This window comes from Rhinichthys klamathensis, unplaced genomic scaffold (genome assembly GCF_029890125.1).
Source record: "Rhinichthys klamathensis goyatoka isolate OS25496 unplaced genomic scaffold, OSU_Roscu_1.1 h1tg000325l_1, whole genome shotgun sequence".
NCBI lineage: Eukaryota > Metazoa > Chordata > Actinopteri > Cypriniformes > Leuciscidae > Rhinichthys > Rhinichthys klamathensis.
In genome coordinates this window covers 1,137,653-1,161,820 of record NW_026606840.1, presented here as the reverse complement: position 1 = coordinate 1,161,820, position 24,168 = coordinate 1,137,653, and the positions used below count along the sequence as shown (strand labels likewise).

The window sequence follows — 24,168 nt, the reverse complement described above, 5'->3', positions numbered from 1 at the left end:
CACTGGCACTGGCTCCGACTCTGGAGCAGACACTGGCACTGGCTCCGGCTCTGGCTCTGGAGCAGACACTGGCACTGGCTCCGGCTCTGGCTCTGGAGCAGACACTGGCACTGGCTCCGGCTCTGGAGCAGACACTGGCACTGGCTCCGGCTCTGGAGCAGACACTGGCACCGGCTCCGGCTCTGGAGAAGACACTGGCACTGGCTCCGGCTCTGGAGCAGACACTGGCACTGGCTCCGGCTCTGGCTCTGGAGCAGACACTGGCACTGGCTCCGGCTCTGGCTCTGGAGCAGACACTGGCACTGGCTCCGGCTCTGGAGCAGACACTGGCACTGGCTCCGGCTCTGGAGCAGACACTGGCACTGGCTCCGGCTCTGGCTCTGGAGCAGACACTGGCACTGGCTCCGGCTCTGGCTCTGGAGCAGACACTGGCACTGGCTCCGGCTCTGGCTCTGGAGCAGACACTGGCACTGGCTCCGGCTCTGGAGCAGACACTGGCACTGGCTCCGGCTCTGGAGCAGACACTGGCACTAGCACCGGCTCAGGAACAGGCTCTGGCTCAGGAACAGCCACCAGAACAGCAACGGCAACTAGGACAGACACAAACACAGAAACAGACGCTAACTCCGATTCAGGAACAGACACTGGCTCCGGCTCTGGAACAGGCACTGGCTCTGACTCTGGCTCTGGAACAGGCACTGGCTCTGGCTCCGGCTCAGGAACAAACACTGGCTCCGCCTCTGGAACAGGCACTGGCTCTGGCTCTGGGACAGGCACTGGCTCCGGCTCCGGCTCAGGAACAAACACTGGCTCCGGCTCTGGAACAGGCACTGGCTCTGGCTCTGGCTCAGGAACCGACACTGGCTCCGGCTCTGGAACAGGCACTGGCTCTATCTCTGAAACAGGCACTGGCTCTGGCACTGGTTCCGGCCCTGGAACGGCAGACCCTGGCTCCGGCTCGGGAATAGCAGATACCTGCATGTCCAGGATCCGCGCCAGACGTTCCAAATAGTCACTCAGTATACCCCCGGCTGCGAGAATGACTACAAATGATACAATGATTACAAAATTAAGTAATAAAAAAGAAATCATTCACATGCGCATTCAGAAACCCTCCACCTTCCCCCGCTCCACCTGTAGATCTGCTATGAGTAATTCATGAATGCTATTTGTACAGCAGCAGCATGACTTACTTGCTCACAGCATTGTGTCATGTGTGTATGGGCAGTAGTCCCGAACTTGCTCTACAGCAGCAGCAGCAGCAGCGTAGCAGATCTATTCTGCCAGGACCAAATATTGTCAAATCCATAACCATACCAAACACTCTGAGAGTTGTCATGACAGAATCACTTTTTAACAATTTTGCCCCCTAAATGCACATATACTGTAAAAAAAAAAAAAAAAAAAAAAAAAAAAAAATACACTTGAAAATCAAAGTTAAATTATTTAAATTAGTGTACTGCCACCTGACACACTAAATGCACAAACATACAATGTTTGAGCACGTAATCAGAGGTGATGGGCTGAGGTATAATGTCTTCAGCCGAGGGAAGAACCATCTGAAAAAAAGCTTCCAAGACAAAAGAAGCATGAAATGCAGCACAGTAATCAAATAATTAAGCCAATTTAAGTCTATGGGGGTTACACACTCCATAAGGTAGAATAAATGACTTCAAACTAATTGTCTTTTATAAAATTATTCTTGGTCACAGAGCTTTAAAGAGCAACAGGAATAGGTCAAAGAGAGGCCTTAGACTAAATTAAAAGGTCATTTTTAGATGGACAGTACTGTGATATTAACTTAGTTTCATCCCTAGATGTGCTGGTGAATCCAGTCAAATTTAAATTATTTCTATAATAATATATAACAAATATAATATAACCAAATAACCTTTCCATATATAAGCATTAAAAATATTATACCAATAGTTGATCTTGAAAGTTTAACTTTTCAAAGACAGAAATTGTCTTGCTCTAAATATTCAGTCAACATGCATAAAAATAAAGGTCATCATTTTTGACACTTAGCACCAGCACGCAATGTGCTAGTGGGCTGAGGTGGCAAAGTGTCAAAGGCCAAGAAAAGGGGGCTAACTCTGTCACACTTTATCAGGAGAAAGGCTCAGAGCAGATCTTGTTCTTCATCAACCAGTTGTATTTAAAGTTATGGGTTTATCCCCAAAATTTAATTCTGTCAACATTTACTCACCATCATATTATTGCAAACCCATAAATTCATTTTATATTCTCTCATCACATCAGAATATGGTCAATTGCACCTCAAATGTACTTGCTTGACGTGTAAGAACAAACCTCATGGTTCTGGCGAGTCAAGCAAGCACACTTCAACTTCCGTTTACCATATTTAATGTGCTCTATGTGCGTAGATCAATGTTTATATGTGAATAAAAGCCTAAATTAAATCTGTTCATATAAAGTGATTATGTCTCTAGAAGACTTGGATTAAAAATGATTACTTTTATAATGTCTTTATGACCTTTTTAAAGCCTAAAAATTTGGGTTGCATGGACTTTTAATGGGAAAATGATGCAAGAATATAAAAAATATCTTCATTTGCGTTCCAAAAATAACTGAAAGTTATGGGTTTGGAATGACATGAGGATGAGTAATGATGACAGAAGTTTCGTTTTTGGGTGAACTATGCCTGTAAACATCCCCCAAATTGGAACAGAACCAATTTTTTTTTTTTTCGAGTAGATAATTAACAGTTTATGGTTGAGTCAAAACGAATCAACGTCCTTGAACGTGGTCAGCGCGGGACGAGGAAGAGTAGCCTTTTTTTGTGAGGTATCCTTTCCAGTGCAAAAGGTTAGAGAGCAAGTACAGGGGCAACCACCTGCTTCTGTCACACAGCTGGAAGAGGGAGTGAGAAGAGAGGGAAGGGAGACAGGTGGCATGCCGGGGAAAACGCTGGCACCAGCTTTCCGCTGTAATAATCTCTATTTCAAAGGCAGTTTGAGTCAGAACAGACCAACAATTCTTCATCTAGAAACTTAAGATGGTGACGTAGAGCTATGCCATACCTTACACTCCAAATAACTGATGTTAAATTGTAGTCAACGATCTACTGTGTTCACAGGCTAATTGGGAATAATTTTAATACAAGAAGTGTTTACTGGTGTTAGATATGTGTGAAAGACCTCGCGTCCCATGTGGCAATAATAGACTATCCAGAAGCACGTGCCCTCTTAGTTTTTAGAGCCAAGTGCATTTTGAATGCAACTACACAAAAAAAATCTGTGATAATTAGGTTTCATGATAAAATAAAGCATGATTGTAGATGTTTAAATGTTTACAATGCTCTGACAGAAATCACACATTTACATGTCTAAGGGTACGTTTACATGACAATGAATGTACTAGCGAATTTTTTTTTCCTTTGTGTATTTAACATACTGTAATGGAAAAATGTTAATTGATCATTAGATATGGGAACATATATTTTTGTGAACAGGATGTATGCATGTTTGGGTATCTGGGGAGGTGGCTGGGTGTGACACTTATGGGACAGAACCTTTGACCCTACTAGTACTGACTTTTGGTGGTGGTCTTAAGGGATAACTAGTGATAAACAGAAACTTACATAAGCATGGGTGTCTTATCTGTGGAAGGCAGGCAAAAGAAGCCTGCCAAAGACCTTGAAAATGGTATAAAGGCTGCCCATTGCTTCCTGTCTGGTGTCTCTCTCACTCACTCCACATGGTAACTGCTGGGTTGGTGACTGGGCCTATTCTTGCAAGAATAAATACTTTTTTTTTTTAAAATACTATTTGACTCAGACTGTCTCTTACACAGTGATGATGTTTAATACGAATTTTTGCCTCAACAGTACAGATGACAAAGTTGTCAAAACGATCCCCGCTCACACAGATCCACAAAAACGACTAAAAACGCTGATATGCATGTCAGGCCAGTAGCTGGTGATGTCATTTTTTGTAAAGAAATACTACGCGCCTATAGACTGAACACGTAATACGCATGAGCATGACATCACCGTTTTCACAAATTTGAGAGACAATAACGTTATTGTTTCAAAAACTTGCACCTTGAATCCCGTTGTCAAATGTTTGTGTCCATAAGTCATGCCTTAAAGGGTTAGCTCACCCAAAAATGAAAATTACCCCATAATTTACACACCCTCAAGCCATTTATAGGTGTATTATGACTTTCATCTTTCAGCCAAACACAATCAGAGTTATATTAAAAAAATATCCTGGCTCTTCCAAGCTTTATAATGGGAAGGAATAGAAGCCCAAAAAAGTGCATCCATCCATCATAAAAGTAATCCACGGGGTTAATAAAGGTCTTCTGAAGATAAATAAAAGATTTTGTAAGAAAAAATATCCATATTTATAACTTTATAAACTATAATCACTGGCTTCCAGTAACGGCAGTACGCGAGTCTAGTTCCGGCTGAAGAGTGACCTCTGACCCGACGTATATGTTGTAGCGTATAGTAGGTGAGAGTAGACGCCTCTCGCGGTTCAAACAAATAGGGCTGATCAACAAACTCAAGCTCCTCCAACATTTCGCTTTAAAAATTCTCATTTTAGACTTCTAATTCGTAACTGGTGTTTTTTTTTTTTCTATCCTCTGCGCTTCTGCGTTCGTCAATGCATCATGCGTCGAGTCAGAGGTCACTCTTCCGCCGGAACTACTCGCCTACGGCCGTTACTGGAAGACAGTGATTAATAAAGTTATGGATATTTTTCTTACAAAAACTCATCGCTTCGCTTCAGAAGGGCTATATTAACCCCGTGGAGCCATATGAATTACTTTTATGATGGATGGATGTGTTTTTTTGGAGCTTCGGGAAAAAGAATATCGTGTGAGGGCAAAAGATTTCACACGCAAATTTCGCAAAGGGTTCACATGAATTCAATGCGTTAACCAAAAGAAAGGTGTTTGGTTTGAAAGTAATTTCTGTGTGAGCTGTGCTTCATACATCGCTACACTCTTGATAATAGCAAATGTACCTTTTTGCACACATTTCACTATAATGTGACTGCACCGTTACGCAGATTATTTGCATTAAATAATGTTAATGAACACATAGTAAATTATCAAAATATGATCAAATGCTCTTTTCCATATTAAAAATCATCAAGGTTATTTGAACTTGCTCTTTGTTCACTAAATAAAATCTGTAAAGCTGAGTTTTAAAAGTATTTTACCACCCCAGCTAACAGGGAACATTCTCAGAAATGTGTCTAACATTCTGGCAAGGTTATGATCAAACATCCTTCCAGTAACATTAATAAATTGATTTTTTTTTTTAAATCATAGCTTTATCGGAATGGTCCGAAATTTGGTGACTTTGTTGGTACTTGGTATATGAACACCCAAAAAAATTGGGGACAGGATTTGAATAGTCTAAGTTGTTGTAAAAAAAATAGTCACACTCAGGACCTTCGGGTCCAAATGGACCCGCATAGGAAATGAATGGGAAATTGGCAAAAATGTGAAAATACAGAGTTTTTTTGTGCGTACAATCTACAAATCAGCCACGATCCAGAAAAAAAGCTCACAACAGTGAAGGGGTGAATCATCAAGAGTGCAAAACAGACACATCCACACACACACACACACACACACACACACACACACAAACACACTTTTATACACATACACACTAATAAATTCAGAAAACATATGGGTTTTGAATTTTTAAAATGCTCAGTTTGTCCACCAGATGGCATCCATCTCATTTCAAAAATTGCTTTCATGAGGCCTAGGCTTGACTCTAAAATGAAATACAGCTTTAAAAAAAAAAAAAAAAAAAAAAAACTATTATATTCAATGGGGAAAAAATGGGTCATAAGTATTGCATTAATATTAATTATAAATCATTTTTATTTTTGAAATTATCTCAAAACACCAAAAAAGAAAAGAAAAATTATTATAAAAAAAAAGTAAAAAAAAAAAAAGGTGATTTTTTAAAATAAATATTAATCCCACCCTTCCGGCCCATTTGGACCCGAAGGTCCTGAGTGTGACTCTGAAATGAAGGACCCCAGAGGGTTAAACATTAAAACTTGCTACTTTTTTCAGATGTTTCAGAGAACATTTAAAAGTAACGTTCCCATAATACCTGCAAAATGATAACATTCACAAAACCAGGGTTTTTTTTAAGAAGCTGGACGTTTTGAACGTTCCGAGAACACTCACAAATAAAGTTTTCGTAGCTTAATGGGAACGCGAGCAAAATGTTCTTACAACATATTTTTGTCACTGAGTGTTCAAATTCAGTATTGTTTCATTACGGCGATCTTTAAATGAATCAAGGGTTCTGTTTATTGTCTAAGGTTTAAAATAACACCTTCTAATGGCACAAAAATGCCCCTACTTTGAAACACAGGTCATCACATCCAAAAACATAAAATGATTACAATAAGGTTAAATGTTTAAAGCAACACTTATTTTATGGCATCATAAGTCTATGAATATGCAGGGCAGAGGGCTAAGAAAATATTTTTTAGCAACCACCCCAGTAAGACAATTTTCGAGCTCTGTCATTCAAGCTTCCTCTCTCACCCGTCACACAATCCTGTCATGTCACTAGTCCTCTAATGACCTGCTCACTCAGTGTTCCTAACACAATCTTGCAACATCCTAACAAAGAGAAAGAGGCAGCAACGAGTTGAAAAAGAGGTAACCCACACCACTATGCTTGGCCTCGGGGAGAGATATACCTCTTTATCCAACCTCCTTTATCCGCTACTGAAGCACCTGAAATTCATTTAGCTCTCTAACAGCCTGCACTGCTGCAGGGGAGCCATTTTAATAAGTAGTAATAATGCCAACAGACAAAATGAGTTGCTTTCAAAGACCAGCAGAACAATCATGCTTATCAATACAGTACAAGAAATATAATTAGACGGACAGTATGGGGCTAACTATATATATTTTTTTGCAAATAATTGAATGTTAAATGGCAAAATAGTATTTTTCATATGCCATAAACTGCATTGCAAATGAATGTAAAAGGATGCAACATTATAACCACACGCGGAATAAATTGAGGTCTCTGGGTAATTTGTAAAATATCGCTGGAGTGTGAATGAAAGGGTTAAAAAGTATCAAATGGAAACAGATATGTCAATGGAAACGGTCTCCTTTCTTTCGCAGATGTTTGTCATTGTCAGGTTCAGTTGATACAGTTCCCATCAAAACATGATGTCTGTTAGGTGACCTTTAGGTTGCTACCAAGTGTGAGGTCATGCTGCTGTTGCCATGACTACTATCAGCAGATTGTCTGCGTGCGCGCATTACCTCAGCTGCCTGGCATCGGCGGGGTTACAGAACAGACCGTGACCTCGCCATGGAGACTAAACTAATCTTAAACAATAACAAGCAGCGCACACACATGCAGGGGAGATTTGGTAAGATTACCATAAAATGTGTTTCCTTATATTACACATCAAATAGTACAAAATGGGAACGAGTTGGACGTGCAAATATTGAGATCTAAACGCAAATTGAATAATGAAAACATAAAACTATGAGAAGAATCGACCTCTCATCACTTTTTACTATGGTACACATGTAAACACTACCACCAAGGTCCAAAAGTTTACAGTTCAACAGCCTCTACGTGGACTTTAAAGGGGTGACAATGAGGCAGAGGAATGGTGAGGCAGCCATATTCTAATGAGCAAGCTACAAAGTGTGTGTCAGTCACCTGTGCAGAGGCGAAGTGGGCTAATTTTGGGCCTGTGCTAATTGCCACAGTAACGAGCTGCACGTGTGGATGGTTGTGAGGAGGATGGCAGCATGGCATGAGGGAGGATACAGTCCTCCTAACACCAAAGAGGTGTGAAAGAACGAACTTGTCCAACAGCATGCAGCCTGCTGGAGTCCAGCCCTGAGTGGGGAACAGCCGGCTGCTTCAGTGCTATGCATAGAACAGAGTATTGTGTGTGTGTGTGTGTGTGTGTGTGTGTGTGTGTGTGTGTTTGTGTGTGGGATGGGGGAAGGAGGAGGAGGGTCTGGTTTTTAATCAAGTCACCATATAATGAAGTGCAATGGGAAAAAATACATTTAAGCTTTTATTTGTATTATTTGATTTGATTTGATAGATTTTTGTTTACAAGAATGAAATGAAATGACATTCCAATATGAATAACCTATTTATTACTAAATTAATTGTACAGAAACTCATATTCAGTATATAATTCAACTGCTAGCCAGGACATTTAACATTTATAGATGAAAGTATAATGATAATATAATAATAATAATAAAAAATCTTAAACAAAAAAATAATAATAATTCATTGTAAATTTAGTAACACATTACAATAAATATCCCATAACTATCAATGGGTAATAACATTTGATACATTTGTTATCATTCAATTGCTAGCCAGGACATTTATAAATGTACATTTATAAGTGTATAAATAAATGTATAATGGTGGTAACATAATAATATATTTTTTAAAATCTTAAAATGAGAAAGTATTATTAATTGTAAATCTGGTAACACTTTACAATAAGGTCATATTATTCAATGTTAGTTAATGCATTAACTAACATGAACTAACAAAGGACAATAGCATTTGTTACAGTATTTGTTATGATTCAATTGCTGGCCAGGACATTTAACATTGATAAATAAAGGTATAATAACATTATAATAATTTTTTTAAATCTTAAAATGAGAAAATATGATAATTAACTGAAAAATGTTCAATAAGGTCCTATTATTTAATGTTAGTTAATGCATTAACTAACATGAACAATACATTTGTTGCGTTATCAGGAGTATTAAATTATCATTTAAACAGATTCAACTTTTAGTAAATGTATAATTGTAAAAAAAAATAACAATAGATTAATAAAGGCATTAAAATTATTTTTCATCGTAAGTTCACAACACCTTAACTAATACTAATGTCAACAAACTGAACCCTATTGTAAAGTGTTACTGTAAATAAAACAAAATTTAAATTGTAGCATTAGCCTACATCAAAACGAATTGTTCTGATTTGGGGGGTTCTGTAAACTCAGATTCATTCAAACATTTATAAAAAGCATGTATGAAAAAATATATATAAACATAAAAAATATGTTTATCAATTTTAAATAATATTTTACATTAATATTTTTACATTATGTTCAAAAAAGCGTTGTTTGTTTTTTTTGGTGATTTTTTTTTTTTTAATCCGTTTAAATATTCATCAGTCAGAATCCATTTTATATATTAATATAAAAAAAAAATCCTTCGTGGTCATTCAAGTATACACCCTGAAAGCTTGGGGGCACCTTGTCCCTTTTCTCGTCGCTGTGTCGGTCGAGCTCCTCTCTCTGTGAGTGAGAGAGTGAGTGTGTGTGTGTGTGTGTGTGCGTGTGCGCGCATGTGTGTGTGTGTGTGTGTGTGTGTGAGTGAGTGTGTGTGTGTGCTCTGCTGTTGCTGCCCTTTGATCCCTGCATTAGTGTTAGTTAGGGGCTCGGAGACACACACTTACAGAGAGCAGCCATAGTCAAGACACGGCAACAACAACAGCACCTCCTCCTCTACTCTTCCCTGTTCCCAACAATACACTTAACCGAGGACAGCCAGGTGCACGACAAGTCCCTGCCATCAGGCTCCCTCGCTAAATTTCAATGGGGAAAGACCTTTTTTCTTCTTATCCCTAAACAAGAAGAAGAATGTGATAAAAGGGGGAAAATGCCAAGGAGGAAACAGGAGCAACCCAAGCGCCTGCCTTCACGTAAGTCGTTTTCTCATTCGGCGCGATTTTAGCGCGTCTCCGTGTGTTTTGCGCAGTAGTTTAGGGTTAAAGAGGTGAAACAGACAAAGGCACGGCGGAGGTTATTTCTCCTTTTTTAGGTCTGTGCTAGGCAGCCATGTTGGCGATGAGGGGGCTAGCGGAGCGAGCGCACTAGCGGTGCCTTTAATTGCAGATAATCGATAAAGGTCCCGTTCCGCCTAAAGGTTGCGGCCAGTAAAGCTCGCGTTATCGCTGCTTATTTGGCGCTTATGGTCGCGCGTCTTTTCTTATATGTGTCCGCGCGAACGAGGCAGAGACTCGCGGAAGGGAAAGGGGAGGATCTGAGGATCTGGCCGCAATAAAATGAAGGGTCAGTCGGATCAGACTGAGAGCCAGACTCAGCCTTCCATCCGTGCCCCTGCCTTCACTTAGCTCCAGCGCTATCTAGCAGCAGCCCGCAACTTAAAAATGCGCCCTAAAACACGTTCGTCCAACTTTCCGCCTTCCGCGGTCGTATGTGAGTGTGTGTGTGTGTGTGCGTGCGCGACTTTTTCTTTCGTTTGTCGAGCGGGATTTTTTTAACCTGAGGTATTTTCTTCCACCCCTCCCAGTTCAGTGGGGTTCATGTCTGCAGGCTGCCTGTGTCAAAGCCATGGTCGGTCACCTGAAGTTAAGGGTTTTTTCCTTCCTCATGCAGCCATTCATTGCAGACAATCTGCGATCAATAACGCACAAAGGCAAAACGCGTTTTTCTCTCGCTTCGAAGCTCGCGTGACGGAAACCTTACGGCTTACTTTGCTTTGCACGGGTTGCGCTTGGAATTAATCGCAATATCTGTTCATTTGACCCTGTGTAGCTGGATGTTAACATTGTGCTTTTATCAGCTCGCTAATAACGGCTGTAGTTGCGTGTGCCGGCCGCTAGAGGGGACATGATGTGTAGAGTGTGGAACACATCGATCAGAGGAATTGGCGAAATGTGGCACGGTGGCGCTTTAAGTGCACGACAGCAAGCGCTCATAATGCATCTTTATGCGTGTTGCCATTCAGCAGCGAAACGGCGCCTTTTGAGACTTTTTTGAAAGTCAGAGATAATTTATTTTGTTCTCTGGAATGTTCTGCTTGAATTGTATCTGCATTGGATTGCAAATGTTTTCTTGTTAATGCCATGTTTGTTTACCATTTAACTTAGGCATTGCAATAATGTCTGCTCTGTTCTAAGAGTGACTCGATTATCTTAACCAGTAATTAAATTCAAAGTTGTTACTTTGGACCTACTTAGATTTTACTTAAAAACAAAGCAAGCTACACTTTTTTTATTTTATTTTTTATTTTAGTGAATTAGGCTACTTAACAGTGTAACCAAATGTACTTGGCAGTTATGTTGGATTATTAATGAAATTATTTGGGTGTTTCACAAAATTCAACAGTGAGGAAAAGTTCTTAACTGAATTCAGGAAATGCTATATAAACCTATAATAACAATATATCTAATTGCTGCTTTTCTTTTCATTACATTTATAATGTCTCAATTATCAGTGTTTATGAACTACATTATATCTACTGCCATTCATGTCTTATCAAAATCACCAACTCAGCAAAAGCTCATGTGAAGTTTGGCGGCACCCCACGCAGCCCTCTCATTCAGCCATGGAAGAGTGATGTCACAATTCATTACTTCTGTTTGCGTTCACTGTGATTTACCTGTGACAGATAGGCTTATGACCAGAACCATTCTTGATCTAAATTTATCTCATTTGCTCATGATTACTACTAGGCTATATATACTTCCTTAAAAAGTTAAAAGTATGAGTCCAGGACAGTGGAATTGTTGTGCTGAAACTGCTTGTTTGCTCTTTCAATGTGCCTGGCATCTGGTGTTTTTCTTTTCTGCGAATGTAAAAGCCTATGACATATCCTTTTGCAAGTGTATCTTTCACTTCCCTTTCTTAAGAATACATCTCTGAGTTCAGGAGTGCTTGCGTCACAATGTGCATGGGTCAAGACTTGCAAGAGGGCATTAAGGCCTTGATACAGTCAGATGATCTTCTTGACAGTTAAATGTGACCTTTGGCTTGAGTGCTACAATGAAAACCACTGGGATTACAAAACCACGGCCTTTATAACACTGATGCAGACTCCTTTTCCCAGAATTCATACATTTTGTTCAAACCGCAGGTCACAGTTCACCAAACTTCCCGTAAATTAATGGCGAGGAGAGAGCCTAGGTTAAAACGCTGCTGCCTCGTTAAGCAGTTTTCGTCGGATTTCCACTCCGAGGTGTAGAGGTCGACTGAGGTTACCTCTTTTTCTCCTTTTCTGCTGTTCTTTGTCTTACTCGCAGGCTTCCATTTTGTGCAAGTATATAGCCCGTATCATTCTTTCACCCTGACCTTTGCCATCAGCTAAAATGTCTCCCTATGGGAGCCTGCCATTTCCATTATACACACATGATCTTTAAGGTTATCTGCATTTGCAAATGGAGGAATTGGAGCATTGCACAGATTTCAGCTCTCCATTACAGACCGATGGCAGAGTGTGTGCAACTGGGTGGCTCTCTACCTTACCGTAATGGTGGGTCACTGGCTCCTTTCCACTCATCTATGATTATAATGACCTTGGCTGGGCCTGGGCTTGAAAACATTGGATTAAGGGGAAAGGAAAATGAGGGGAGGTTTCCATTTCGCTCTTGGCATCTGATTTGTAGGGAAAATCTGCCAAGAATACCCCCTCCTTCTCCTCCTCCTCTTCTTTCTTCACTGTGCCCCACCAACTTGATCAGGCTCTCTCACCGGTGTCTGCCCATTTGAGCTCAAGCGAATAATGATACACAGGCTTTCCTCTCAGAAATGAATTAAAGGGCAGGGGAAGGGTGGTGGATGCTCTCCTGAACAAGTGCTTATACAGAAAGGGGCTTCAGCCAGGCATGCTGAACCAGAACATTTAGATTAATTTGGCTAGCTGGATCGCCTGGCTTTCATCACAGGTGTAAGTCTAGCTGTGAGTGCTCAGTCAAAGGCACTGTGGTGACATAATTAAGACAATTTTTTGTACGCGGCTCGATGATTGTAAAGGACTAGGCTCATCAAGTGGAAGATTCATGTGTAATGTATTATTAAAGAATTTGCATCTTTAAAATGACCAGCCACGAAGTAGCCTGGTATCGCCTGTGTTAGCATTGTATATTTTTGAGAGCTAACAGACAGATGGTCTTGAAGCCAAGCTCAAAGCTCAATGGGAAGGATCACTAACTCTATTGGGCCAGAGCTATATCTTACCTTTTTTTTATTTTAAATTTTAATCATTCATATGCTTTGACGAGGTTTTGACATTACAAGAATGGATAGTCTTGGTAGCATCAGTAAGAATAGGTTTAAAATTAGAAGCCACTCAGTAATGTTTTTCATCATTGGTGTTTAGGAATGCTTGGTGTTTCTTTTATAATTATATTAACTGTATAATTTCCAGCTTTTATTGCAGAATGCAGATTCTCCTTATATTCAATAAATTTCATACGTATGTGTGAAAAATGTATACTATTTAAAAATAATTTAAAATAAATTTTTTAATCTATTGTTTAATTGAAATGTTTTCTTTATATAGCATGCCGTTCAAAAGTTTTTTTTTAGACTTTAAAGAAATTAAAACTTTTATTCAGCAAGGATGCATTAAATTGATCAAAAGTGATAGTAAAATACTTTTACGTTGTTATAAAAATTCAATTTCAAATCACTGCAGAATCCTGACTTTTTTTTTGATCACGGTTTCCACAAAAATATTAAGCAGCACAACCACTGATAAGAATAAGAAATGTTTCGTGAGCAGCAAATCAGCATGTTATAATGATTTCTAAAGGATCATGTGACACTGAAGACTGGAGTAATGCCTGCTTTGCCATCACAGGAATAAATTAATTTTTTTAAAAATATTAAAATTAATATAAATTGTAATAATATTTCACAGTTTTACTGTTTTTACAATATTTTTGATCAAATAAATGCAGCCTTGGTGAGCACAATATACTTAAAAAAAAAAAAATCTTACCAACCCCCACATTTCTAAATGGTTAAAATATATAATAGTTTGTGTTTTGTGTTTGAAAACATTGGTAGTGTAAGCAGAAAAAAACAACATCCCTACTTTTGTACCCTGAACCTGGCCATCTTTTTTTTCTCCTAAGCCCATAGTAAATTCAACATGCTCACTTGATAATATTTTTCCCGTAACTGTGGGACCTAGCTTTTGTCCGTATGCTACATGAAGCACTATAGACTGTGAATGAAAAAAGTCTCAAGTTCCGAACACAATGTTTTACCCAATACCCACCCAAGTCTCAATCAAAGCCTGTGTGGAATACAAGAGCCTGAGCTGGGTAACGATTTTCCGCATGTTGACAAGTCACAACATGGAGATCTACAGCTAGGAGAGCAGCCCTTTGGCTAGTGGCGGCCCAGCACTGAGTAATAACCAGCTCATAGCAGGCATTCTGTTGGCAGTGGTTCATAAGGAACAGCACGCTGGTTCATCTGGGGAAAGGGTGGGGGGAGCTTCTGGAGAGCTCCAGGCACTTTCCTGTGTTGTTGTACCACACAAGTGCATCCATCCCCTCCAGGACAGACCTTTAACAGGCTGCTAACACTGGGCCACACCACACAAGGGATCGAACAGACAGGTCCGATGCAGGCCCGGGCTGCAGAGCTATGCCAAACTGTGATTTGATTTATGAGTCAGTACTCTGGGTCTGTCTTAAGATGAGATGAGGCTTACTGGGCAGAATCAAGGAGCAGTCTGTTCAGTTGACAGGGAATGAGAAGAGGCAAGCCGCTGTCATTTTTTAAAACTGGTTTTGAATTGTCATATCTTAGACGAGGCCTTGGAAGCGAGGAGGTCAATAATAACTGGAGAAAGTTATACGTTAACATTCCCATTCATCTAAATGGCTGCTGCTCGGCTGACAGTTAGGGGTAGAGTTAACAGTGTAACAACAAAAGTTAATTTAATGGAAGTACTTTAAATGTAATTATCATGCACCAACATGTACATATTTAATAAGTATTGTATCAAATGTGTAAATACATAGTTAAGGCCACTTAATATAAAAGTGTGGCCACTGGCCATATTATATTATATTGTATTATTAATAAATGAGTAGAAATATATTACTAAGGCTCTAGCATCCCGTGACCCAATAGAGCAGCGCATCAGTGCTACATCCTCTGATATTTTTATCTAGAGCCAAACGCTATCCACTCTAGCCCTTTCCGCTCCGTGTGCGTGGCTTCTCTCTCCCACTGAAGACGTAAAGCTGCAGATGACTCGTTATTTTAACAATAGTAGCAGAAACACAGTGACCTACATTTTTATTATTTTGCGAAAACGCTGTAGAAAACAAGAATGCAGCAAATACAATTATTTTTATCTTCATACAGATGACGCCAACCGTTTAACTAAACCAGGGCTGCATTTCCCAAAAGCATCGTGAGCCCAAGTTTGTCGTGAAGACCATTGCCACCAATGTTGTCTACGATCAACTTAGCTCACGATGCTTTTGGGAAATGCAGCCTAGGTTTGTGACAAGTTAACGTGTGGCGCCTTTAGATTTTTTTCATACATTTAGCATTATTAATCAGAATATTAAGAGCATTTCATAATAAACAATGTTATAATTTGGAAAATTATTTAGAGATGCCAAGGGAAGACAAACATTTTTTAAATTACTTGGTAACTTTGTTTTATTCTCATGATAAGAGTTTTGATTGTTAGATCAACAACAGATGTACGTTGTTTGTTTTTAGTAGTTTATTACTTTGAGCAAAATATATAAATGGTCCATACTTTTCTTTAGAGGTAAACCCTGTACCCATAGGCGTCGATTTCGGTGGGGACGGTGGGTACGCGTCCCCACCAGATTTCGTCATGAGTCATTTTGTACCCACCACTCTTGGAAACATTGAGGCACGGTCGGATGTACCTAATACAAATAAAACATCTCCAGTTAACTAGCAGAGCATTCATTTAGTTCGCTCTTAAATAAGAGATCTAGCTAAAATGTTTTGTTTTTTAACTCAAGCTGAGCGCTCGTGTCCGCCAGGGGCGTCATGCAAGCCAAAATTCTGGGGGGGCACAATCTGAGATGTTGCAATTGTTTTCTGATGGGTGATATGGATCATGTTAGGAGGGGTCAGGGGGTTTCTCCCCCTGAACATTTTTTTAATTCTGGCTGCTAAACATACCATTTCAATGCAGTTTGGGAGGGACAGAAATACCTTAACGGAGCTAGCAGCAACCCTCCTCTATCTGAGGACTAAGTTAAAGTATCTATTTTGTAAGTTTATGTAAAAGACAGGTTGATGAAAGAACTGTAAGCTCAAATTCAAAAGCTTTTGAAGTCTACTTCATTAAAGCATGTTTACACACACACTTACTGTACACTTAGGCCCACTACACATGATTTTAAAAACAGTACCATTGCAGTTTTTATGTTATGATTTTAAATTGGTATGTGACCTAAGAACGATCTTACATTAAAGGTAGCACATACAAGTGCTGAGGTCTGACTTTGTGGTGCTCTGAAATTAAGTTATTTTAATATTAATATTTGATGAAGGACTTTGAAAGAAGTTTGACAGATTTCAGTGCTGAATAAGGTTAACACTACCCCGTTTATTTGAAAATGGTTAATATTTGACAGAAATGTAAAAAAAAGTAATCAAATCAAATGCAATATGTATAGCTATCTGTATAACAACTATGCTGTAGGGATTTGGGGTGTAGTCCTACTATGATATTAGACTACATTAAAAGATAATGAATTTCATACCTGAACCAAACATATTTTTTAATTCAAAGATCAAAGTCTGTCATTAGTCTTTAGTCTGCCAAAAAAAAACCCCATTAAAATCATGAACTCAAATGTCATTGTGAAAAAAAAATGTGTTACTGTTGTAACAGTGTGTAGGCTAAATCAGACCTTTCATGCTATAGCCTAACGCTAATAAGCCTTATGGCAAAATTATTATTACAACTAAATTGTCGGTCATTAAATAGGAAAACTAAATAATTTTGTAGATGATTTGCTTTGTGTAGGCCTAACCCGACATCAGACTTTATAAGGCCCGGACGAAGTTTTTTTTTGCACACAGTGACGCGACCAATCAATCACTCCTTTAATGCTGCGTTCACACCAGACGCGAATAGCGCGTCAAATTCGCTCTAGTTATAGCCTACGCGTGAACACTTTAGGCTTGTTCGACTTCATGCAGCTCTGCGCAGACCGATCGGCGGCAGACTTGAAGCAGTGCATGCCGGTTAGAAATTTTGTCCGACTTGATACAGCGCCGACGCCACGTGACTGTGACGTATCCCATCAAAGTACCGCGAGAGCGATTCGAGAATAGCCGGAGAACTCAGCCAGCACAGCTTCTGAAGAGCGGCTGCTCTGGGCTGCACGAGCTCTGATGACGACACAGCTGTTCCACGATTGGCCGGATTCACCGCATGACAACGATCACGTGCGTTTCGTGTTTATTCGGTTTATTCTCACACACCTTTAGTTCCACTAAAGCTCACAAATCATTTTTTTTTAACAGTAAACACTCTTTTCATGTAGTCGCGATGTATTGTGTTATGTTTATCAAAATAAAACTGATTAAAAAACGTTGATTCCACTTCATTGATAGTAGCTGTAGGTTTATGTTGAACTTTATTCTTGTTCAAACAAACGCTGTATGAAGCAGTACATAAAGTATTGAATGAAAATGTCTCTGAAACATCTGTGTATTTGGCTAATATTGCATTTATTTCACTTCAGCTGTGCTAAAGTATACAAACACCACGTGAGCGGTCACTACGGGAACCAGAAAGTGTCCGACTTCACGTCTCCGTTTGCAGCTCCTCCCCGCCTGCACGCGGCTACTCTCGCCGATCAGTTACATCCAGCCGCAGCCGATGTCGAACACACCTTTTGAATCCATTCGCGCGTCAAGAGCAAATGACGCGCGTAAAAAAACTAAAGTTTAGACTGGCTGCCTGCACATTCACTGTCCTCGCGGCTGCGGCTGCTGCAATTGGAAGGGGCTGGCTGCAGGACGACTCAACTTCCACGGACAGTTTTTAATATTTTATATCAAGATTTTGCTTTAGTAGGCTATAATTTTCGGGACAATTAAGGCCGGTTTCGGGATTCGGGACAACAGCTTAGATTTGGGGACTGTCCCGAATTTTTCGGGACTTCTGGTCACCCTAGGGAGGAAAAATCTGAGGGGGCACGTGCCCCCTCACTTTGAATGGGCATGACGCCACTGGTGTCCGCTGCTATCAGTGTCGTGGATACAGTGTTCTCTGTGGCTCGCGCACAGTCTTCACTCGGACGCGCACTTCAATCTATCGCCGTTGCGGACAGACTCTGTATATATTCATTCCGGTGAAATTACAAAATAAAATGCACACAAACGTGTCCCTGGCTGCTTGATATAGACTGTAACCACTGATGAACATTATTCAGTTTTGAGAGAAAAAAAAACTATACCGAGGGCGGATTAGAACCCGTCACCTCTGACACGCTTGGCAAAAGATCTACCACCAGACCATTTAAGAACTCAAACAAAAATTTGCGGATCGATGCATTTATTTACGGGTTAAACAGGCTGCAGAATTTGTACCCAGCACTTTTGAAAATGCACTTCCGAATGCGTCTCTGTCCCCACCACATTTCAAACCAAACTGACGCCCGTGCCTGTACCCCCCGTCCCATGGCCTTCTATGTGCCTTTCACGCAAGTTTATAAATGTAAAAATAAATAAATAAAGAATAATAATAGCCTGATAAAACATCTGATATTACCTTTTTATATATGTAGTTGGAAAAAAGCTTTACTTTTTTTGGTGGTAAAAATGATCTGACATCCCTTTGGCTCTCAGGGCCGCAGATTCTCATCTTTGATGACTATTTTGAGTGTTTAGGATTTTTTCTTTTACAAAGTACTACGGCTACCCCGTGTAATGGCAACATTTTAATTGATCATTAGATATAAGAACATATATGTTTGTGAACAGGGTAACTGCTGTGTCATGTTTGGGTATCTGGGGAGGTGGCTGGGTGTAACACTTTAGGAACATATGGGACATAACATTTTACCTTTGACCTTTGATGGTCTTAAGATAAACAGGAGCCTACGTGACAGTGGGTCTCTTATCTGTGAAGGCAGACCGAAGCCTGCAAGGGTAATTGCTGTGTGGCGATTGGGCCTATTCTTGCAAGAATAAATACTTTTTAAAAGAGTATTTGATTCAGAGTTGTCTCTTACGCAGTGATGATGTTTAATAAGATTTTTTGCCACAACAATTTGCTGTCAGAATAGTGGGATTCCTTGGAAGTGCCTTCTGGACCTGAAAGCGGACGGGGTTTGATCACCTGGACTCAGAGTTGTCTCTTACGCAGTGATGATGTTTAATAAGAATTTTTTGCCACAACACCCGATAGAAATGTATAACTGTTCCAAAAAAGTATTGTCCGGACGTCCGTTGGGAAGAAAATATAAAGACCGGACCTCTTGGAACTTTATTGAATACCCTTGCTATAGAGGTTAAGTGGTTTGGAGCATGGATGGATGGATGGATGGATGGATGGATGGATGGATGAATGTTACTATAATATTAATAATAGTCATAATAATTAGTGGTTCAACGGATCACAAAACTCACGTTTCGGATCATATTACGTTTTTTGAGTCACGGATTGGATCATTTTTCGGATCGGCGAGGAAAAAGAAACAAATATTTGGGGGTGGGGCTAAATTTAATGTAACTTTGCTTTCCATTTATTACCTAAAGCACATTTTAAGTACTTTGGTACCGCAGCAAAAAAAACTACTAGCCTAACTAATACATTTAAAACATTATTAAAGGCAAGTGAAAAACAGTCAGTAAAAAATAAGAACAAATACACGCATAGATAAATACAATATAACAAAGTTACAAATAAAGTAAGGTCTAACTGTAGTATACATGTACAGAAATGTAATAATTAGGGCTAAATGTAAAATAACACTATGGTGTTCACTGTATAAATGAAATTTAGATTAGTCTTTGTTAAAGCTGTGTTTTGTTGTTTGATTAACTTTATTGACAGAAAGCAGCAGGCTGCCAGCTGCTGTCACTTTAAGACCGAATGCACAGATCCATTATAATGATACACATCTGGTTTCTTTCTCAATTTATTCTTATGTTCACTTAAGACATAACCGATTGTGTTTAGGAGAATACTTGCAGAGGTATTTTGACTTAATTGTATGTGTATGTGTTCGTTCAAGTGCAAGGAGACGCGAAAGAGAAATCAATTTGGTGTTTGCAAGTTATCTGAAACGCACGCCTCTGTGTTTGCCGGCATGCACACAGAAAACAGGGCACGAGTACCGAATAGAGTTCTCTTTCGCCTCTTCTTGCGCTGGAATGGTTTAAAATTGCTTGAATGTGTAAACTATAAATCACATGCAAATCATAAACTTTCACTTAAAGATGGTTAAACTTTGCAATTAATCCACGGATCACATGCGTACCGAACTGCGTGGCCTGGTCCATACTAATCACAGATCAACTATGATCCGTTTAACCCTTAATAATATCATTATATTGCATATTTTAAAGGTACACTATTTTGTATACTTTTGGTCCTCTAGCGGTCAAAAACAAAACTGCATGCATTTTGCAGAAGAACATTGTTTTGGTTGTGCTTCTGCTCTGAGTGACTGCAGATGAATATGATTCTTTCTCATTCTATAGAGATTATCCTACTGCTTATAAACATTCATTATGAGGCTTAAAGCTGCTGTAGGTAACTTTTGAAAAAATGTATTTGCTAAAACTGTCATTATGTCCTGACAGTAGGATATGAGACAGATAATCTGTGTAAAAATCAAGCTCCTATGGCTCCTCCCAGTGGTCCTATTGCCATTTGCAGAAATACACGCTCCCGGTCAGAAACAACCAATCAGAGCCAGGAGGAATGTCTTAGCAGTGTCAATCACGCTCGTGTACTCGCTGATCACACCCCTCTCTTGCACAGCGCGAGCGTCGTTCAAACTCAAGATTGCCGGCGCGCTGCAGCTGTGCTTATGACGGAGAAACAACCTAAACTGCCAATTCTCGAGTGACACCTGCTCATAAAACAAAGAGGTTAAAGGAAAAAGACTGATGACGATAAACAAGCGAAAAAGAAAGAATTACACAGAGCCCATTAACTCAAAACTCTAGCCGCTTAACATGTATTAGCACACCTTATCTAGCTTTATTTATCGCTAGAATAATTACTTACTAGGGCTGTCAATCTTCCTCTATAATACTATTCGAATTCCATTCCTTATTTTATTTAATATTCGAATAATATTCGAATATTAAATGCTCAAATTCATCCTATTATTAATATTTACGACATTACTCAGGCTTATGGATCGCCAATGCCACTATAGCATGTGGTTGTTGTTACACGTTCTGTCCACTAGAGGGATATCTAACATTACAATAAACATTTTATTCGTGCTGAATATGGTTGAAGCGCTACCGATGGTTTTCGGCTAATATCTCCGCTAAAACACCACCAAAAATTCTGAAACTTATATCGTTCTTTTCAGTTCGACTAGACGGTTCCAACGAGTTTGGTGCTCGCCGAATCCGTTGAGTTTTCACCAAGATATTTGCGCTTCGCGGGCGCTTTTTTACGTTGTTAAACATTTACCATTTTTGACAGTATTGTTATGATGATACAGCGTGGATAACGTGCACAATTGTGTTACGATTCAAAAACGTTATTGTTCATCAGACGAAACAAAAGCATTTCATTTTCACATGTGTGTAAGTCAAGGTGGCGAGAAAGGCAAGATTCCATATAAAAAAAAAATTAATGAATGGGAATAGGAGCAGGCTTCACTCAATGATTAAACTTAAACTTTAAGAATGCTGGCCTGATGATTAGAATATATAACGTTAAACAGGAAAGAGGCCGCACTATGCATAAATTGTTTTATTTGCACAAACGCGTTTCGGCGCGTGCCTTCTTGAAACGCGTTTGTGCAAATAAAACAATTTATGCATAGTGCGGCCTCTTTCCTGTTTATATATATAAAAAAATTAAAATATACATAAAAAAACAATATTCGAATAGTAACTTCAGCATTCGAATAGTATTGATTTTTTTAATATTCGAATTATATTCGAATTTCGGAATTCGTTCCAACAGCCCTATTACTTACATACTGTAACGTTAGTTACCGTTATATTAACGTTATCTTACTAGCTATTTATAACTTATAGAAAGAGTGCAACGTTATAAAGTTACATGTAGGCTATTGCAAAATACATAATGATTTGAGGACCAAGTTTGTAGTCAAAGTATGGGGAGGCCATAGTCAATGTAAAGCATATTGTTGATGTTTAGCCCCTATTTGTGAATGTGCCATATAACTTTTTATCTGCCGTTATTGGTGCCCCTGTTTACTAGCCTGCGCGTTCACGACAGGCTCCGCTGTGGAGGACGAGCTGTGCAGGGAGGGCTGTAGCGCAGCAGAGAGCAAGGGGGTGGGACCTGTAAGTTGTGCTTGTTCAAATTTTCAGGCTAAGTCAACGTTTTCTCAAAACTCCCTACTGCAGCTTTAAGAGATATAACATGTTTACATGGAAAGTATATCAAGTTGACTAGCTGAAGACATTACTGTAGCTATACCCATATATAGACAAAGTACTTCCTTGAAAGTAATTCAAGCAAAGCGCTACAACAACCAGAAATTAAATAACCCTTCACAAAAGATACTGCTTTACAATGAACTCAGTTAGAGAGCTACATATGTCAACTACATATGTGTTCAATAAAATACCTTACTCACTTGTCGAGTTATAAAAATGCCATCTCTGCGTCACTTTTACAACATTTCAAATCCCTCATTCCTCGCCATCTCCGAAAAGCCAAGCCAATGTTGGCTTTTTCAATGATTCTCGTTTTATTACTAGCTGCGTTTTTTTAAACGGCTGATTCCCCGCAAGTTCGAGATTTAGCATGCTCCATGTCAACCTTTCTCGCTCGTTGTGACAACTGACTTATATCACTCCCACACCATTCAGGTGTCAAAGTAGCCGGAGCAACTTTTCTCTATTTACGAATAGGACGAGACACGCATGGGCGAGTGACGTATGTATGCAATTTCCAGAAAACCATCCCGCCCTGTCTAAATATAAACACTTATAATAGGCTTACCATAGTGAACCAGGGTAAGTCATGGTAATTTCTTTGGAAGAAGGATTGATTAATTATTAAAATTTTGTTTCTTTGAACAAAAAAAGTTACATAGTGTACCTATAATTTTATTTTTACACTATAATAGTAATATTACAATAGCGCAATATTTCTGTCCTAATTTCTTCACTGTCACTTGGCATTGCTTACATTTTTCATTATTTCATTATTTTGTGTGAAGTGTAATGCAAACTGTGCTGATCTTAAAGTCCCCCTGTGGTGAAATTCAAGCCTTTAATGTTGTTTATATGTCTTTGTGGTGTTTTTAATATGCTTTAAGACAAACTATGTGCAAATGCATAAGTCAACTAGCCTGGATGCCAGCCGAACCTAGCCCCGCCCACAACATTTGAGGATGGGAAGTTCGGTCTGGACTTGATCCGTTGTGAAGCAAGTACGCCTGAACCAAAGCTGTTCGGACCAATCAAATTGTCAGGGCGGGCTTTATACGATGATGGACAGATGATCAACAGTAACGTAATCATCCACGTCACCAAAGAGCGCTTGGGTTGAATTTGTTTACAATAAAGAATGGCTGCCGCTGGAGAATTTGGATGTGTAGATTCAGCCATTGCGTCTGTTGTAGAAGATGTACACAGCGCATTCATTTTAAAAGAGGAACAGAGAACCACGATCAAGGCATTTGTCGATCGGAAAGATGTTTTTGCCGTTTTATGGGATTCGGCAAAAGTTTAATTTATCAGCTGGCTCCGATGGTCGCTAAGAAGATGGGGCGCAATGAAAACCCTGTGGTCATTGTTGTTTCTCCTTTGGTCGCACTCATGGAGGACCAAGTGAAAGAAGCAACCGAAATGTGCATCACGGTGATGCAACTCAGCATGCACGACGAGGTGGACATAACCAGCGGTCGTTGCCAGCTCCTTTTCGGAAGCCCAGAATTTTGTCCGTTGCTCTGATTGATTGTAGGTCTATCCAATTGAGTGCAGAGGCATTTTCTTTCCCGGTTCGGTTGAAACACGCCCCATAATCACAGCCCAATGGAGCAGTATCAGACTCACATTCTGACTAGGATCTTTGTATGACGACGTCAGGCTATAAGTCAACACCATTGCTGAGTATTTTCTCCTTAAAACTGCAACGAACCAAAGACAGTCTCAAAAACAAGGGTTGAAATCGCTGGTGTTTCTGACG

General features: G+C 39.6%; 1 protein-coding gene across 7 annotated transcripts in view; it reads left to right on the top strand.

The window, feature by feature from the left end:
- Positions 1-9,319: 9,319 nt before the first annotated feature.
- Positions 9,320-24,168, top strand: part of znf827 (zinc finger protein 827) — an 85,232-nt gene continuing 70,383 nt past the window's right edge. For 4 of the 7 annotated variants that reach the window (XR_008809651.1, XM_056271801.1, XM_056271803.1 and 1 more), the window contains exon 1: positions 9,320-9,736. Coding sequence is in view for 6 of the 7 variants with exons in the window: in XM_056271801.1 (XP_056127776.1) it covers positions 9,694-9,736 (43 nt within the window). In the remaining variant the exon portion in view is untranslated. The remainder of the gene's footprint in view (positions 9,737-24,168) is intronic. The other 3 variants (XM_056271798.1, XM_056271799.1, XM_056271797.1) reach the window with 1 other exon arrangement.